Genomic DNA, 20,286 nt, shown 5'->3' with positions numbered 1-20,286 from the left:
GCTGTGGCAGGAGTGTTTACGGCACAAAAATCAACAAATGCTACTAATCAGAACTCTCTTCTCCGGGAGCCAGCGGTTAACACGTTTACCGGGACATTACTGGGAGCAATGACGGTAAAGACACGGTCTCTGCCCTCCCTGATGATTCTGAATTTTAACTCCTCTTGATGTGAAGCACTGAGCTTGCTTAGTCCCTCAGTCGTGTCCCACTCTTTGTGACCCCATGGACTGTAGCCCACCAGCCTCCTCTGCCCCTCGGGTTTTCCAGGCAAGAATACTGGAGGGTTGCCATTTCCTCTGATGACACGATTAATATTTTAACTAAGTCCATCTGCTCAAAATTGCAGAACTGATGTACTAAAATTAGTTGCTAACGCTAACAGTACGTTGCAAGACTGAAGGCTTACGTATCTGAAACGTTTTCGAACTTACTTTGTTCAACTTTTTCTTCTCTGCTTCTCGTCTCCCACTGTGTGAAAGCTGTGTAGATGATCAGGAATTGACTCGAAGGAGTTCCTTAGCTCTCTTGTTTCCCACAGTTCCAGGGCTCAGAGAGAGCTGGAATATGACCATAGTCTGAGTTGGATCTAACAAACACCGGCCTTCTAGAAACTGCCAGGCTGTGTATCGTAGGTCATAACACATAACCCCGGAACGAGGCAGGATCTGACAGACCCAATAATCTGGGCCTTGTTGGACACGTTTCATGAACTGGAAAGTGCAAGAAACTAAATGAAATCAAAGGCCCCTTTCAGTTGAAAAAAAGAACAATGAGCCTAAATAAGTTAGGATTGATGAGTGGGCAATTCAATCACTTTCTGCCTTTGGGCAAGTCATTTTACCGTAAATGGAATTCTGGTTCTCACTTGTGAATCAAAAGGGGATTGAAATGAATGATTTAAAGTCATGCAAAATGACATGTTGCTCCCAGATGACTGAATTCGGGGAGGTCTGAAAGCAGCACTTGCTTGACATATTTTTCAGAAATTCCCAGAAACACACACTAAAATAGAGGACATTTGATCCAGACAGAGTACGGAGTAAGTTAACTAAAAAGAAATTCATTCACTCATTTACCCATTTTTTTCCATCCATCCGTCCGTCCATCCAGGTCTGTGTGACAGCCCCTGTGATGTGTTAAGTTCTGGTCCAGATATAAAGCAGCCATAAAGAGGGAAGACGTAAGGAGAGGCAAATTGTAAACAAGTGTGCGTGTGGGTGTGTGTGCACACATGTGGTGGGGAACTGCGTGGTGCTGGGAGTGAACATCGTGTTTGTACAAAGCGCCGTGGCCCCTTCATTGCCAATACTTGTCCTCTTCTTGCTCTGGAGATTCCATTTCCACGCATGACGTTGGGGGAGGAGGGGGGAGGGGGAGGAGAGGAAGCTGAAACTGATCCTGTCCCAATGTCTCACTTCCGCCACTCTCTTCTCCCCTTCCCATTGGGCATCCCCTCGGCGCAGGAGGAATTTCTTGTGGCTTCACAAGAGTGAGGCACTGGTCTGGAATCAGCCTCATATTATCCTTTTGTCCTTCCCACAGATGTTCAGGTGGACTCATAGGTGATCTCACAGGGTCCTTGGGCATGGGTCTCCATCCTTTTATCTGCTGTGGAAGTTTCCATGGTTGGAACTGGTCCTTGGGCCATGCTTTTGGCATCAATAATGCCTAATGGCTGCTTGCGAAGCTTAGCTGCTGACTGGATCTCCGAGTTCAGCTCATCAGCGTTGGTGTTAGTTGCTCAGTCGTGTCCGACTCTGTGCGACCCTCTGGACTGCAGCCCGCCAGGCTCCTCTGTCCGTGGCAGGATTCTCCAGGCAGGAATACTGGAGTGGGTTGCCATCCCCTTCTCCAGGGGATCTTCCCGACCCAGGGATCGAACCTGTGTCTTCTGTGTCTCCTGCATTGAGAGGCATGTTCTTTCCCACTCGCTCCACCTGGGGAGTCCTCAGCTCATAATGGTGCTGCCAGAATTCAGAGCACCTGTCTCAGTCTTGCAGCCATCACCCCCAGTCTCTGCTGTGACGTGAAACTTCCCTGGGCGGTGCCCTGAGAAACCAAGCCCAATTCTCTACTGACATACATCTCTCGGATGCCCCTCAAGCCTCTCTCAGTGTTTATCACACATCCATAAGTGCGCGCGTGCGCACACACACACACACACTCAGTTCCCATCCTCGGTTGGGGGTTCTGGGACTCTAATGCTGACCCCTGGCTCTCTGCCACCCCCTCCCCAATCCCTCCTGCCACCCCCGGGGTGGGGGGAACTTCCTCCTGCTTCCCCACACCCGTCAGAAAGGCAACAGACGGTCTAGTTCACGTTCCCAGATAGGTAAATGTTTGGGTATACATTCTGAATAATTACTCGTGTAATTATAATATGTGTCTACTGCTGTTACAGGGGAGCTCGGTGATAATAATAATGATTAACATGTACCTGGCGCTCCTCTGGATGATTTGCATGAATGAACTAATATATTATTTACAAGGCATTTGAAGCCTATACCAGTGTAATCCCTACTTTAATGAGGGTACTGAGATGACTTGCCCAAGGACATACAAGTGAATTACCAGCAGGAGCAGGAGCAGGAGCAGGGTTTAGGCTCCAAAATCTGCTCACCTAGGCTCCAAAGTAATCTCAACTGCTTTCACGCGGACAGGACGCAGCGCTCCTAGGATTGCATAAAATATAAATAAACTTGAAAATGAAAAAGTACCGCAGGCACACAGCCGGGTGGAACGCATTCAGCAAAGAGTAAGATATGTGACGTAACTGGAACTCAGGCTGTGAGAGCAAAATGTCAGAACAGGAAGCTCAAAAGGGAGTTTGGGGCCAGACCCCAGAGGACTGAGTTCACGGCGGTGAAGAGATTAGGATGTACCCTGTACACATCTGGTGAAGGACAGGTTGAAGACAAGCGACACAGAAGGTATTTTTGGAAAGGAGCGTCTGGCAGCACTTTGAAGAATGAGCAAGGGACAAGTGAGACTGGTGAGAATCTGCTCGTTGATTAATTCATTCAGCAAAGGTGAGGTGGTCTACAGACCAGGAATTAATATGAAATATTACAGATCGAAAAAAAAATGGATCGAACGTGGCACCCAGGACTCACAAGTTAGGGCACATGACCAAATGTGGACAAGTATATAAGCTTAATAAATACACTAGCAGAGGCATATGCAGTATAACTCTGGTGCTGTGAAGACTTAATTATGCTTCCTGGAGAGGACATGAAAGGCTCTCTGACCTGGGTGCCAAGTCAAGTTCGGTGGAAGCTAGAAACGCATGGGACACAGTTAACATTCCTTTAAGTTGGACAATAAAACCATGGATCCCATGTGCCCGATATACCACAAGTTCTTAATAAAAATTAAGTATTTTGTGGATTTGCAAACTAGGTATCTTAGCTCATCATGATTGTTATACAGTGAAAAGTGTCTTCGCTGACTTTGCTTTAGAGTGTTGTTTTTACTCCCAGATGAAAAATCATCCCTGTATTCTGCTGATTTTAAGACTCCGAGGAGGCAGGAGATATTATATCAACTGTGAGCAAATACAGAGCCTGTCCTCAGGGGGCACAGGGGCACCTCTGCAGAAACCGTGTTGCAGAGGAAACACATGGCAGAGCAGTATCTACATCAATGGTCTTGTAAAAGCAATCAGTTAAGGTAAGTCGCTCAGTTGTATCTGACCTTTGCAACCCCACGGACTGCAGCATGCCGGGCCTCCCTGTCCTTCGCCATCGCCCAGAGTTTGCTCAGACTCATGTCCATCGAGCCAGTGATGCCATCCAACCATCTCAACTTCTGTCATTCCCTTCTCCTCCTGCGTTCAAGTAACAAAAGGCAATAAGCAGAGTCTAGAGAACCCAGGAATAAAGAGACTAGGTGGTGCAAGAAATTAGAGATAGAACAGAATTGCAAAGAATATCCTAAATAGCAGTGCTTGACCTTCTCTGAAGGCACTCTCTTCACAGATGTTGGAAGACAGAGTTCACTGTAAGAAGAGAGATACCAACTCCCCAAATTGTATAATGAGAAGAAGGAAAATGGTCCTTTCACTCAGCATGGTTTTGAATTTTCTCTGTAACCTTCAGGAGTTGAAGGAAATGCTCTTTATACTACACATTAAGAAGTTCAGTCTTTCTCACAGCAAAGACAACACTGTAACATTTTTAGAGCTCTGTTTGGATACTCTGATTTAAGATGTTTGTTTCCAGAATTATGACCCCCTTCCATTGTACAGAGTATGTATTTCCCCATGTGTCATTGGTATACAATTGTAAAATGTCAAAATAGCTTGACTGTCAATATCACATCTGCTATAAAAGATGCACACTTAGGTATGTGGCCTAAGGTTATACTTTGAAGCAGAGAGTCAACGAGGCAGATAATATTTTTTCATTAAAAATTTGGCAGAGGTTTCAGCTGATAAATATGGGATCGGGAATTTTATGCTCAGTTATTTTACATACATCTTTTGCAATCTTTCTGTGTGGTATAGTACATGTTTGCATTCACATGTTATTATGAATGTTAGTGTTTTGATAACAATGACAGAATTTTCAGCACGGTGTGTTTTTATCCCCTAGAGTTGGTCTTATACTACTCAAACCCAGAAGGATGGTGTCATTTTCTCTAAAGATGCTCTGACCTTCTTGAAAGTCCCCTGCACCGCTGGCAGACGTTGATGTGCGCCCGGCTTTCACCTCTGAGCTCTCTGGACTCAGTATTGTGTGCCCTTCACAAATGACTTCTGTTCTTCAATCACTTTGAATAAAATGACAGCAGGACCAGAATAGTTTAAGGAAATGTTGGCACACCCAGAAGATTTTTTTTTTTCCTCCACAAAGGGAACAGAGCAAAATTGAAAGAATGTAGTTGATACAGTGGAGCTAGACTGACAGTTGTAGTTTATCAAAAAGTAACTCAATAATGAAAACCACGGAGGGCTCCTTTGCTTCACAGTGTCCATCTACTGGTGCCGACTACTACCCAAGCCCCCTGTTCTCAGATTTTTAAGTGTATTAACTCACAGCAGTCACTGGGAGGCAGGTACTGTTACTGTCCCACTTTACAGATGAGGAAACTGAGGCGTGGGGAGATGTAGTGCTTTGGAAGCACTCCGTGGCTAGTAACGGAGGAGCCACGACTCTGCTCCAGAGCCACATGCATTTACTCCTCCATCCTGCCTCCCTCCTCACTGAGGACCTGCAGTTCACATTAACAACTGTCCTTTAGAGCTTCCCCAACAGTTCAGTGGTAAAGAATATGCCTGCAATGCAGGAGACATGGGTTCAATCCCTGGGTCATGAAGATCCCCTGGAGAAGGGAATGGCAACCCAGTCCAGTATTCTTGCCTGGAGAATCCCATGGACAGAGGAGTTCTGGTGGGCAAGACAAAGCATCATCAGGCAGATTGATGTGCCGTTTCATAGGTTGGTGGCATCTTTGCTGAAACCTTTCCCCTTGGTTCCACGCACCCAAATTATCTCTCCTTCCTTTTCACTTACCCGATTACACTCTTTCAGTACTTGAAGAGCAATTAGATATCCTAATTTGAATTATGCCTCAGGATGTAAATAGCCTTTAAGGAGAGCATACCTAAGGGTGTTTTGTTTCTAAAGAGAAGTGAAACAAAGCTTTGATAAATCTATGGAGATGTTTTCAACCGTAGGATCTTCCCATGACTCCCCTCCTCCCCTGAGAGTTGCACAGAATGGAGAGCAGATTCACAGGCCAGAAGGTTCACCAGCCCAGGACAGGTCTAACATGCGTATGTGGGAGGGAGAACTGTCGTCTTTCTACGTGCTGATAATGGGTCTCCATGAGATGGTTCAGGTTCCTTTGTAAATAGCCCTCTTCTTGAGAAACATTTTTTATATTTACTTTGTTGTTCGGTTGCTAAGTTGTGTCCGACTCTTTGAGACCCCACGGACTGCAGCACGTCAGGCTTCTCTGTCCCTCACCATCTCCCTGAGTTTGCTCAAACTCATGTCGGTGATGCCATCCAACCATCTCATCCCGTCGTCCCCTTCTTCTCCTGCCTTCAGTCTTTCTTTTTTTAATATATATTGCCATGAAACAATTAGTGCCATAACTTATGTTTCACAATTTATATACCTTATTTCATAAGCTTTGCCGGTTTTCATGTTTCCAATAATCATTTGTTTCCACTATGACAGGTTAGCAGTGCACTCAAGCTGTATTTTTCTTTAATGCGAAGCTCATGCTCTATGGCCGCCCTATATGACTTCTTAGCTCCCTGGCCACCAAGTTCCCTGACTCTGCCTTCCTCACTGAGGACCGTCCTCATGGGTTCTATTGAAGATGTCACTTCACACTCTTCTGAGACCACGATCTCTATGAAGTGAGCCTGAAGTCACTAGTGCTGACCCGTTTGCAAACCCCAAAGTGTCTATCTTAAATCTTTAGCTGTGTGCACCCAAAGGTTTCATAGTCTACATCCCGGACTGAACGTGTAGCCTGTTATATATCCAGAATGCTGACCTCTTCTCATCATGCAAAACTTAACAAGGTTTCCTTCCCCAGTGAAACTGTACCTCTTTAACTCATAACCATCTCTCCTTCCTCTAAACCAGGGCTTTTCCTCTGGGTCTGCATGCTCTCACTGGTGTTTACTCCTGTATACCTTGAATTTTGACTTAACGTTTGATATTATATTATTGGTGGAGAATAGAGAGGGAATTAATATCATTTAGCACAGAGTATCTCCTTTAATTGATGCTTTCAAACTGTGGTGCTGGAGAAGACTCTTGAGAGTCCCTTTGAACTGCAAGGAGATCCAACCAGTCCATCCTAAAGGAGATCAGTCCTGAATATTCAATAGAAGGACTGATGCTGAAGCTGATACTTTGGCCACCTGATTGGAAGAGCCGACTCACTGGAAAAGACCCTGATGCTGGGAGGATTGGGGGCAGGAGGAGAAGGGGACGACAGAGGATGAGATGGCTGGATGGCATCACCGACTCAATGGACATGAGTTTGAGCAAACTTCGGGAGATGGTGATGGACAGGGAGGCCTGGCCTGCTGCGGTCCATGGGGTCGCAAAGTGTTGGACACGACTGAGCGACTAAACAGCAATGACATCTCAATTAATTATGATAAACCTGGGAATGAGGTTTCTCTTTACAAATAGTGAAGAAAACCCCAGAGAAGATCAGTAGGTTTCTACGAGTCACATTTTTAAAGTGATGGAACTCACTTCACACGAGTACTGGATTTGGACGCAGATCTGCCCGATTCCAGCTCCAGGCTGCTCTCCATAAAGGGAGTGTGCCATTAGTTTACCCTTTCCATAAACTATTAATATTAAAATATGAATCCAAGGAAATAAGTAGTGTTTTTTCTGAGCACACTTTCTTTTTTTTTTCTACTCCCTAACTCCAATGTTCAGTCCAACACTCTTAGCTAGTTCAGTGATTCAGTAGATTTTTGTTGCTTTTTTAGGTGAAATTGAAGAAATATAAGAACTTCTGAATATAAAGAACCTTAATAAATTTGTGACTAATCCCTGAAAATTATATATGTAGCAAAATTATCTGTGAATGTCAGAGACAGCCAATGCTGCTATCATAGTAATTTCTTCTTAAAGTTGCTTCATAGCATTATCTCCACCTAAATTAATCCTTTCAAAGCTCTTTAATTCTCCTTATTTGGTTGAGTGTATTAAGGTTCATAGTAAATTATCTAATCATGGAGAGTTTTTGTAAAATAATTCGATACTCTACAATTGACACCAATGGTAAAAGCCACAAATAATCTGTTTCTGTCTCAATTCCTAAAACTGTGCCAGGGCTTTCTAGGCCTTTCATATATTGCTTGCTTTTCCCAAAATATAATTATTCCCTCTCTACACCTGATAAAAATTATGCCATTTTTACCATTATACAGAAATGGGATAAATGAAAGAGAAATTTTGAAGATGTATTTTAGTAGATATTTTGCTCCTTTTTAAACTACCCCCTTGACGTTAAAAAAAAAAAAAAAAAGCTGTTTGAAAAAAGTTAGGAGATTCCTTTAACTGGGAATTATTTTTTTTCATTTATTCCACTTCAGAGCATCGCTCATTGACTGCTACAGTTAGGAACACACAAGGCCCGGATAATAAAGGTTAACTGTGCATAAATTCGAGATCTGCTTACAACTGACCTTTAGCTGTCTTGTTAGCATTTCTGTCAGAAACTTGAAATAAGGTTATTCCATAAAATAATTTGATTCTCCAGTCCCAAGTCCAGATTTGTTATTCAGTAATTATTATATTAATAATATCTTCCAGCTAGACCAAACCTTCAGTATCTGTAATAAACAGCAAACCATCAAGATGGGGAAAATGTGACATGTCAGTGCAGAGAAACACTGTGGTCCCAACAGGTCACTGAGCCCCAAATCTCGCGCTTCTCACCCGAAGAATAGGAAACTTGCCTTGAGTTTAGGTCAGACTTGTAGATTAACTTGAACATAATTGTCTGCTCACCCATGAGGATAGTCAGTATATTCATTTGTTCATAGAAGACCATTCCTGTTTTCCATTTATACTTGTCAGTGATCTTTTGTAATTGTCTCCATGAAGTCTTATGAACTGTTAGTTTTATTACTTCTTTGTGACCCTATGCACTGTAGCCTGCCAGGTTCCTCTGTCCATGGGGTTCTCCAGGCAAGACTACTGGCGTGGGTTGCCATTTCCTCCTCCAGGGGATCTTCCTGAGCCAGGGATCGAACTTGCGTCTCTTACATCTCCTGCATTGGCAGGTGTTACCTTAAAGAGTTTATTTGCTTCATTTCTTGCTATTTGGAACATTAAAAATACATACATTTTAATGGCATATAGGGATGCTACTGTTTTTAGTTTGCTGATCTTTTCTGCAGCAATTTTTCTGAACTCTCTTACTAATTAGACTTGCTTATAGATTCTCTGGGTATACTATGTGGATAGCCATAGCGTTCTCAAACAACGATAGCTTTCCCCCACCAATCTTTATATGTATTTTATTTTCAGCATTAGCTTGAATCTCCAGGACAATGCTGAATAGCAATGATGGTTAGCAATCTTCTTGTTTCTTTTCTAAGGATTTCAATGGAATTTTCCATAATTTAAATGTTCCTAAAGTTTCACCATAAAGTATATTTGCTGTAGGTTTTTCCTACAGTGTTTTTATTTTTTATTCTTACTGTAGTAAAATAGTGTTTTTATTTTTTAATGAATGATTTTATCAAATGTTTTATCTGCATTCATTAAAATGATCTTATTTTTCATCCTTTAAAAATTTAAACATGATGTTGAAATATTCTGATATTATTGTAATATAGCCAATTTGGTCATACTTTTTAACATGCTATTGAATTCAATTTGCCTGTTGTTTTATTTTGATTCAGTGAGATTAGACTGTAGCTATTTGATCTAGTGGCAAGGTTATGCTGGACTCATATAGTGAGCTGTGTAGTTTTCCTTTTTTCTTTATTGTCTAAAGGAGTCTGTATAAATGGGCATTTTTCTGTTCTTTTAAGGTTAAGTAGTCTCATTGTAATTCAATTCTTAACATACTGTTATTTCTATAAGGATTTTTCTCTTTGATCTATGAGTAATTTAAACGTGTAAATTTCCAAATATACGGAAGTTAAAAGCTTGGCTGTCTTTTAGTTAATGATTTGTTATTTAATTTTCTTCAAAAAATTTAACACGTGTAGAATAGGTATTTCAGAATTTCTTGAGACTTATTTTATGGCTTAGTGTTCATTTAGCTTTCTAAACTCTCTCACATGTGCTTAGTCGCTCAGCTGTATCCAACTCTTTGTGACCCCATGGACTATGCAGTCCATGGAATTCTCCAGGCCAGAATGCTGGAGTGGGTAGCCTTTCACTTCTGCAGGGCATCTTCCCAACCCAGGGATGGAACCCAGGTCTCCCTCATTGCAGGCAGATTCTTTACCAGCTGAGTCACAAGGGAAGCCCATGCTTATAAAGAATGTGTTTTTTCTAATTATTGAAGGCAAGTTTTTATATTATATATACTTTAAGTAAACATGTGTCTAAAATTTATTGTTGAAACTTCATATTGAAAAGTAAACAAATTATGATAACAGAAAAACAGAAAAGGAAAGGTAACGGGGGAACAAGCCTTGACATATTAAAATCTATTTAACAATTGTAGTAATTAAAATAGTATTGGTTCATGAATAAAAATTAAAAAGAGATCAGTGCAGTAGAATAGAAAGTCAAGAAGTAGGGCTTTATGATAAAGTGGAACTTCTAACCAGTGGATGATTATTAAATAAATATGGTGGAACAACTAGGTAGCCACTTGGAAAAAAGTTGCCACTGGAAGCATACTTCCTACCTATACCAGGAAAAGTTACAAATGCTTTAGTGATTTAAATATAAGGAAAAAAATCATAAAAGTACCTAAGTAAACAACTATAAATTATCTTTTCTAACTGTTTCTATTCTTTCTGCTACAAAAGGGAGGAAAAGTTTTCTAATGATGACTCAAACTTCAGAACGCATAAAAAATTAATAAATTCTAAAACAAAAAATCTTCAAAAAATTGAAGCTCCTGTCATACACAAAGGATAAATCTCCATAATATAAAAAAGCTCCTAAAGAAAAAGTTCAATGTAAGTTAAAAAAAAAAATGGCCAAGAATATGAAAGTACAATTCACATAAAAGGACATAAAAATGACTTTCAAAAATACCTTTAAAATGTGATTATTCTCACAGTAGAAGAAATACAAGTTAAAATAGCAGAAAAATAACACTTACCTATTTGTTGTTGTTATTCAGTCGCTAAGTCATGTCTGACTTTTTGCAGCCCCATAAACTGCAGCATGCCAGGATTCCCTGTCCTTCACTCTCTCCCGGAGTTTGCTCAAACTCATGTTCATTGATTTGCTGATACCATCCAGCCATCTCATTGTCTGTCACCCCCTTCTCCTCTTGCCTTCAGTCTTTCCCAGCATCAGGGTCTTTTCCAGTGAGTCGGTTCTTCTCATCAAGTGGCCAAAGTATTGCAGCTTCAGCTTCAGCGTTAGTCCTTCCAATGAATCTTCAGGACTGATTTCCTTTAGAATGGATTGGTTTGATCTCCTTGCTGTCCAAGGGACTCTCAAGAGTCTTCTCCAGCACCACAGTTTGAAAGCATCAATTCTTCAGTACTCAGCCTTCTTTATTTTGCCTATAATGTCAAAAATAAAAGTTTGTTGACTTTCTCTTTGGATAGGCAATGAAGAAACAGGTATTCTCATATATTGCTGATGGGACTATAATTTAGTATCATCCCTATGAAGCACCACTTGGCAAAATACATAAATACTGCAAATACAATTTCTCTTCCAGGAATTTCTTCTATATCACACTTATTATATGTTTTACTGTACCTTTATTTTCCACCTTTTTCTGACATTATATTTTGAATATACCTCTTATAAACAAATTTGTAGCTGAAGTATATTTTCCCTCTCTTCAGAATCTTTTAACTAGAGAATTTAATCTGTTTACACTTACTATGATTATCTATCTATTTGGATTCATCCCACATATTTTCTTCTCTTCATGTTTTCTCGTGGAGTCAGATGGGATGTTCCGCCTTTTGTAATGTTGATAGAGCTTTATTCCCTCTACTATGTTCTTGCTCTTGAAAGTTAATTTTATTTCTATTCTTTCCATGTGTATCTTTTTTGCACTTGAATATGCTGAATTAAGTCTAAGGTTAATCATTTTATCCTCATCCCTGTCAATGCAAAGGCCTTACTCTGATGCAGGTCACTTTTCTCTCATCATCTTTATTTCTTCTTCCTAGTGTCTATAGATCCCCTTTTAAATCACTGTAATTAATGATTTTTGCATTTTATAGTCAATGTTTAGTCTTATCAATGTTTTTGAAAAATGTATATTATTATCTCTTCCATCTCTTCTTTGTCCTCACTTCACTTCAGTTTTTAATAATGGTTATCCTTTGGTTGAAGTGATAATCCTTGGGTTAAAATAACAGCAACAACAAAATCCAAACAAACAACAAACCGTTCAGTCTGTGTCTTGGTCAAATACATTTATTTGTTTTATTTTTAAATGGTGATTTAGTTGAGTATTGTATTCAAGATTAACAATTACTGACACCTTTCAGTACATTGAAAGGTTTTTACCCTGCCTTCTGGCTTCTATTTTATTGGTTAGAAATGTAATTAAAGTCTAATTTTGGTCCTTTATCTATAATCTGCCTTTTGCTTCTAGTTGCTTTTAAATCTTTTCCTTGACTTTGGAGTTTTATAGTTTTTATCAAAAAGATGTCTAGAAATGCATGTTTCCATCTGAAAATTCACACTTTTATTTAGTTTAGAATGAGTCTCAACCATTATTGCTCCAAACCCCCCTTTCTCCCTACTCTGTCCTCTCTGGAAGTCCCATGAGTCAAATGTGGGAGCATCTTGGGTTGGGATTTATCTGCATCTGTTCTGTTGCCTCACCTCCCTGTGCTGACTCTGTGTTGGCCCCTCAGTTCTGTGATCCAGAACCCTATTCTCTTTTAATCTGGAACCAGTCTATTTTCCAAGCTGCTATTGAATTTTAAGGTTAATGATACTATATATTTTCTGTTAAGCAAATATTTCTGTTAAGCACTTCCACATTTGCTTTTATCTGAGCCCCAGAAGTTTCCCATCCATGATCTGAAAACATTTTTTCCCCCTTAATTCCTTGACTTCTTTGGTTAATTCCTTAATTCTTTTGGGTTTCTGTTTCTCAAGTGAAGTTTTTCCCATCAAGAGCTTTGTCAAACATTAAACTTCCTATTCCCACAAATTTGTGGAAAGAGAGTTTCTGGTCCTGTTTTCACAAGTGAGACAGCACATTAAGGTTTCCAGCGAGTGCAGGAGTTTCAGCCTAATTCCCTTCTCTTGCCAAATGCTCTCTTTTCCTAACTCTTGAGATTTTTAAAAGCTCATTCTCGGTCTTATGATGTGATCTGTGTCTGACACAACCTCGGGTCAGGCACTATCATTTCTGTGACTCTGCTTTTTGTCTTTATCTCTATATCTGAGGATTTGCTAACTTCAACTTCAAATTAAATGCATTTTGGGTTTTTTTTTAAGACTTTGTAACAGTGTAAGGATCCACATTATCTATCCTGTGTGAAATTTCCTTTTTGACACTAAAGAACATTTTTGACCTTAAAAGTCTTACTTTTCCAATCATGTACAGGATTTTAGCTATATATTTGGTATCGTTGAGAAAATGTAGTGAAAGCGTTAGTCACTCAGTTGTGTCTGACTCTTTGTGACAACATGGACTGTAGACTGCCAACTCCTCTGTCCATGGGATGCTCCAGACAGGAATACTGGAGTGGTTGCCATTCCCTTCTCCCCAGGATCTTCCCAACCAAGATCGAGCCCAGCTTCTGCATTGCAGGCAGATGCTTTGCCATCCGAGCCACCAGGGGTTCTTCATCACAAACACATCCGCACACATGTGAAAAAGAGAAGTGCATCGTGTTTGAAATATGTTATGTGTATCATCTGTATTAGTCACTCAGTCGTGTCTGACTCTTTGCGACCCCATGACTGTAGCCCGCCCAGCCCCTCTGTCCATGGGACTCTCCAGGCAAGAATACTGGAGTGGGTTGCCATTTACTTCTCCAATATCATCAGTAAACAGTGCTTATTTGTGAGGTCTCTTGGAGCAGTTTAACAGTTGTCTTAAGGATTGAAAATAGTAAGGTAAAGCTTTATGTTAGAAATGTCATAAGAAGTCTAGATGAGGTCATAATACATTAATAGGTAAGTATACCTTTTCAGATTTTTGTGATTCTAAGCAAGATTCTTGGTTATTAAAATAGGATTCATAATAACAGATACTATTAATGATACTTCATTTGCTAATCGAAGCAAGGGTATAGACAGTGTAAAAGTAAGTTTTTGATTTGAGGTTTTTTTTTTTAATGAGACTCATAAACTCATTGGTTTTCTGATCTTTCATTGCAGCATTCTTCCTTGCATATTTGTCATGGGGATTAAAAAATATTTGATAGAAGAGGTGAAGTTAGAATTGTGTTGCTTTTGACTAAAGGTCACTGTCAGATTTAGAGATCAACTTGTAGATACTATGTGATCTTTAAAAAGTTATAAAACATAAATTTAAAAGAGAGAAGTTCTGTGAGTAAAATACTTGATATTTCTAGAGTTAATATCCAGGCTGTCATCAATCAGTATTTTACCATGAAATTTTATCTGATATGTTCAAGACAGCTCTTGTTCTTTGTCTCATTTCAAACAGCTTTCTTTGAATTCAGGAGTTCTTGCATAAACTTTGAAGAAGATTCCTGAATTTTATAGTAGTTTGAAAGTTACTATTTTTAAAGTAATAGTAAAGAAACATAAATTATAACTTATCTGTTATGAAGAAGTTATCTTAAAAGAAAACTAATTTATGTAACTGAAAAAGGTTTATCACTACATGAACAGTAAAAATGATCTTTTGTAAGTTTGAATGAATAAAAGAAGTTGACAATTTAAAAGACCTCTAAAGGATAGTCGTTGTCATGTGACAAATATACACGCAAAGATAAACAAGAGACCTACTCATTTATGTCTAGTTTAAATTTTGGTTTTAATCTTGCATTATTCTCAACACCTAGATATTTTAGAAAGATGATCTTGTGTTATTCCAACATATTAATTATAGACCCACAGTAATCTGTTTGTTTTTGATGATACAGTGAAAAAGAGAAACTTTTCCTCCTAAAGTTTTAAAGGTTAACAGAACAGCATATTATTAAACCCTAAATGATTTCTAGTGAAATGAGGGTAAACAGAAGCACGGAGAAGTCTGTGCTATCTATTAAAATATAAAGTTCCTGAAATATGAATAATTGCTGCAGTCTTAATGGAGAAAACATGGCATTTTATTTGTAGGATACCTAAGGATGTAGAAACGTACGTGCTTCCTCGCGTCACGGGGTTGGCGTCCAACACCAGCCTCCATGCGCTCTGCCGGGGTTCCCACCCTCGGCTCCAGATACGGTCATTCATCCTCTAGCCTTTGCTCCTCAGCTGAGTACGATGCTCAAAGAGTTAACCCAGAGGGCAGATTCAAAAGGTCAGAATTAAAATTCAAACACATGCTTACTGAGAATTCACCTGTTAGGTGCCAAACACCCTTCTAGGCAATGGCAAGCTCCCCACACAACAGAACTTAAGAAACTGCAATGGATAAATGATAAGAACCACAAAGAAAATCAAACAGAGCGGTAGGCAGGGGTAAGAGGGCCTCGGCGAACTGAAATCTGGATGAAAGGGAGCTGCCAGCGACTGAGAGGCCTGGAAAGGACAGGAAAAGTGCATTCAGGGAGTCTCTAAGGAGGAAGGAGAGGGGAGACAGAAGGCGTCGTGTGTCCAGGGAACAGCGCTGCAAGGAGGCCAGTGGGAAGGGAAGGGACCAACCCGCCAGGGAGGCCCTGGGGGCCCTCGGCCAGGGGCCACAGCAGGTCAAGACCCAGATGGACAGAGAAAGGAAGCAGGAAGGAAAAACCCAAATAGGAGATTAATTAGAGGCTGTTGCAGTAGTCCAGGTAAGGAAGGTTGGTGGCTTAGGCTAAGTGGGTAGTAAATAAAACGGTGGAGAAGGGAATGAACTAAACATCTGTTTGGAGATAGAATCAATCTACCTTCTGACGGATTGGATGAAGGAAGGAAATCAAGGATGAACCCCAGAGATTAGGGCACGCTGTCAGGAGGCCTGGGGACGACATCGTCATGAGATCAATTGCGCCATGCTGAGCCGAAAGGGACGGGAAGACCCGGCAGAGTGAAGGTCACCGGGGACCTGGGCGAAAGCAAGAGCGGTGAAGCCGCAGGGAAGTGGGTTGAAGCGAGAAGGAGGGTAAAGAAGCACAGACACCTTTATTGTGGAAAGCAAGGTGAAGATCGGGTGGCAATGAGAAGGAACTCTTCGGATAAAAAAGAAAAATACAGTAGAGCCAAGTCAGATACATCATTTCAGATAGATCATTCAAAACAAAACAAATACACAGAGATCCTGATTGCAAATGGAAACGTAAGAATGTTTCCTAAGGCCTGGCCAAACTCATCAACTGAAACAACCTTATAATGATAAAGAAGAAATCTTAGAAGATATGTAAACAGCAAAGAAATTTAGGTGTAGAGAATCACCCTGTGGCAAGTAGCAACGCGTCTAGAGTTTTAAGAAGTTTTCATCCTCAAAATATGACGGCAAGTTGTTATTCCATTATTAAGACAATCGGTCTGAGTGAAATAGACATGCCAAATAATTGATAAACAGGCCAGAAGAAGAACTTCCAAGAAGAGAATTTCTGATAGGAAAGTACTGCTGTGGTCAGTGTGCTGGGAGGAGTTAAAGACACAGAGATCATCTTTTTTCTTCCTCCATCTCTCTCAGTCTTTCGTCTGGTGTTAAGTGAAAGTGAAGCCGCTCAGTCGTGTCCCACTCTTTGCGACCCCGTCCAGGCTCCTCCGTCCATGGGATTCTCCAGGCAAGAACACTGGAGTGGGTTGCTATTTCCTTCTCCAGGGGATCTTCCCCACCCAGGGATCAAACCCAGGTCTCCCGCACTGCAGGCAGACGCTTTAAGCTCTGAGCCACCAGCTCTCTTTTCTTTTCCTTCCCTTCTCCCTTCTCCCTTTGCTTTTCTTTCTTTTTTAAAACTTTTGAAATCATGTACATTCTTGAAATTTGTCGTTTGGTTGCACAGTGTAAAATGGGAAAGGAAAAAACAAACCCAGCTATAAGGTACTTAGAAAAGATACTCTTAAAATACAGGGGATTCTTCTCAATGCTCTATGGTGACATAAATGGGAAGGAAATCCAAAAAAGAGGGAATATATGTATATGTGTGGCTGATTCACTCTGCTGTACAATGGAAACTAACACAGCATTATAAAGCAACTATACTCCAATAAAAATTTTTAAATATAAAAATAAAACTTATCAACCTCCATACATAAAATATATATTTATATATAATGTCACATATATATAAATATAATATCAGAGAAGGAAGAAAGTAAAAGGATAGAAAAAGGTATAGTAGATAAATTAGTGATAGCAATATCATTATTCAATTAGACTAAGACAAACTGCATTAATAATGATAAGACAGAGACAAGAGGATAAAGGGAGATTGCAATAATGCTGAACTTTGACGTTCCAGAAAAAAAGCCTAAGAAGGAGTATCATGTCCTGCAGCCAGCCTGCTTGGGTTTGGATCCCAGTTCTATCACTAACTAGCTGCAAACCTTAGGCAAGTATTAAACGTCTCTGTGCCTCAGTTTCCTCATATTGAAAAGTGAAATGCCAATAATACCTACCTTTTGGAGCTGTTGGTCCTCCCAGCCAGCTCAGTGGTAAAAAACTGACCTTCTAGTGCAGGAGACACGGGAACAAGTTTGGTCCCTGGGTCAGGCAGATCCCCTGGAGGAGGACATGGCTACTCACTCCAGTGCTCTTGCCTGGAGAATCCCATGGACAGAGGAGCCTGGCGGGCTACTGTCCACGGGGTCACAAAGAGTCGGACAGGACTGAGCGACAGAGCCTGTTCATACTTAGAGCTGTTATGAGGATTAAGTGAACTAGTACACATAAGTATTCACAGTCGTGTTTGGTGCCATAAAATGACATTTTATTGGTGCTCTTGTTGATGTTGGAGTCGTTGCTCCAAATCATACCCCCAAATATCAACAAAATTCCAAGGAAAAATGGGCATGTCAGTTATCTTAGTAGGATATTTTTAACTTACTTCAATAAGATAAATACATTTTTTAAATGTTTGAGAAAGCTGTGACATAGATGCAATGAAATATTTATACAGGCTATTTTATCTTTAAAGTCATCACACACCAAAATGTAAATAAAACAATATATATAACAAAACTACAAAATTGAAAGGAAAAAGTAAATGGAAAATAACATTCAGAGACCAAAAATTAAGATGACAGACATTAGCCAGACATATACTAAAATACAAAGTCTTAGCTCATATTAAAGTACAAAATGTAATGATTTGCTCCTTTATAAGAGACATATGTAAAAATGCAACAATGGGTTTAAAAAGATTTAGCAAAAAGTGAAAAATATAGTACAGGTGACACATTATAAAATTAGGTTACAAGGTAAAACTGTAGACAATAGCACTCTACGTTTTGAAGCTGAATGATGTATTGATTTTTTTTAATTGTTAAAAATAGCGCTCTAAAATGTTTTCAAATACCCAAAAATCCTTGAGAAGGTTAGTATTAAATACAGATTTCATAAGCTTTTACCATGAATAAAGCAAATTTTACTCATTCAAGCAATACAAAGTAAAACTTATATCTGTATATACCTCCATTTAGGATTTATTTTCCAAGCCCTACTTCCAAAAGGACATGAACATTCAAATATTGAGTGCTTACTTCCTTAGTTAGCCGGGTAATTCACGAGCAGTCTGGAGACAGACCTCCCACTTGGGGAATCTGAGGACATTTGATTCACCCAGACTCATGGTAAGCACTCAGAAGTGTGGAGGAGTTATTATTTGTTATTCACACCAGGGGCAGGAAGGATAGACACTCCAGAATTCTGGGCGAGAACTGGAGGCTCTGAAAACTTCCTAACGTAAAAGGGTTTCTCTGAGGTCCTGATGGAATCCTCACTTAATTACAGTGATAATTGGAAGCTGGGTGCTTTCATAAGGACTTGAAAACTGGGGAAATTTGCACCTCTTCCTGGGAACACTGCATCCTTTGCCCTGTAGGTGTGTTATATCCACAATCCTAGTCTATTGGCTACTGTCCATCCATGACCTCACCACCCCTTCTGTCACCTGCAGGTACTAAGTCAGCTCATGGATATTCTAGACAATAGAGGATCTGGACTAGAACAAATCTACTTGTGAACAGCTCCCGACATACCACCTCTTTTCTCTCTTCTGCAATTTTTGTTCCCATTCCTGCTGGTGCTTGATACAACTGCAAAGGTCCGGACAGGAGGTCATGTAGGCATTATTGAGAGTGAAGTATATAGAGGTGGAAAAGTGATATATCTCTGCCCCCAGAAGAAACAGACCAGAGATTTGAGATATTTTAACTTTGATGTGTCAGTGGTCTATTTAAGTTCAGCCCAATGTCTGTCTTTCCCATTTTTTCTCGATGGCCCCAACATTCTACTTGACATCCAGCTCCAGGAGACATCCAGACATCTCCAGGTCCAGGAGACATCCATGGGATCATATTTTACCCCTCACTTTCATATTTGCCAGGGCCTGAAAAGACATATCTCATAAGATATATTAATGTGCAATTAGATTCTTATTTTTAGAAATTCAGGTGCTAACCTCTTCTCAGCTGTTTTTTTTCCCCATTTTAAGTCTTTTCAGTATACATACCTGGACTTCTTGAACCCCTTTTCACTATTGCCTTTGTACCAAATGGTAGAAAAAAATTAACCTAGGAACCACCCCCCCCACACACACAAAATACTAAAATGCTCCCAATGTAGATTATGATTTTAATATGGTGAGATTTAAATATCAATGATTTTAACCTCGTTTCTAGATTAAAGACATGACAGTATACTTCTGGTCATTAGATGAGCTGGTTACTGAAACCTTCCTGAAGTTCTGAAGAACTTACTTCTCCTAAGTTGCTGACAGCTTCTCAGTTGGGCCAGCCACGCTTTGCCTCATTTTTGTTTTCACATGACATTATTTTTTTTTCTCTCTCCTTTCAGGTAGAAATTGAGAAGCTGGATTACCATCATTATCTGCCTCTGTTTTTTGATGGGCTCTGTGAAATGACATTTCCCTATGAGTTTTTCGCTCGGCAAGGAATCCACGACATGCTGGAACACGGGGGGAACAAGATTCTTCCTGTCATTCCACAGCTCATTATCCCGATAAAAAGTAAGTGAACAGGTGAAAAAAGCATCACTCAGTTTATATGCTGCCACTTGCTGACAACTCGCTAATTAAGCAATAAAACCCAATGGACTGAGGTTTATCCCCAGGTTTTGCAGGAATTTTTATAAACCGACTTTCGGGGCCAGAAACTCCAGATCTCCTGAAGTGTCCCATCAGATCCCTCCAAGTCCCAGTGGCCAGGCCCGGCCCCCGCGGGGCCCCGGATGCTGCCTGCACCGGGGCTGCCGACCTGCCCGCCTGCGGCTGCTTCTGCTTTTGTCCGCGCTGCTGATAGAAAGCAGGGATCAGTGCCTCTGAGCAGCCCAGGGGCAGAGGAGAGCCCACCCCTTCCCAGCCAGGG

The 20,286-nt window shown here is 40.4% G+C and overlaps 1 protein-coding gene across 3 annotated transcripts in view; it reads left to right on the top strand.

The window, feature by feature from the left end:
* PACRG (parkin coregulated) overlaps positions 1-20,286 on the top strand; it is a 513,183-nt gene that overhangs the window by 237,701 nt on the left and 255,196 nt on the right. For all 3 annotated transcript variants that reach the window (XM_070461507.1, XM_070461508.1, XM_070461509.1), the window contains exon 3: positions 19,757-19,928. In XM_070461507.1, the coding sequence (XP_070317608.1) occupies positions 19,757-19,928 (172 nt within the window). The remainder of the gene's footprint in view (positions 1-19,756; positions 19,929-20,286) is intronic.

The sequence above is a fragment of the Odocoileus virginianus genome, chromosome 34 (genome assembly GCF_023699985.2).
Source record: "Odocoileus virginianus isolate 20LAN1187 ecotype Illinois chromosome 34, Ovbor_1.2, whole genome shotgun sequence".
Lineage (NCBI taxonomy): Eukaryota > Metazoa > Chordata > Mammalia > Artiodactyla > Cervidae > Odocoileus > Odocoileus virginianus.
This window is presented reverse-complemented; position numbering and strand designations above follow the sequence as displayed.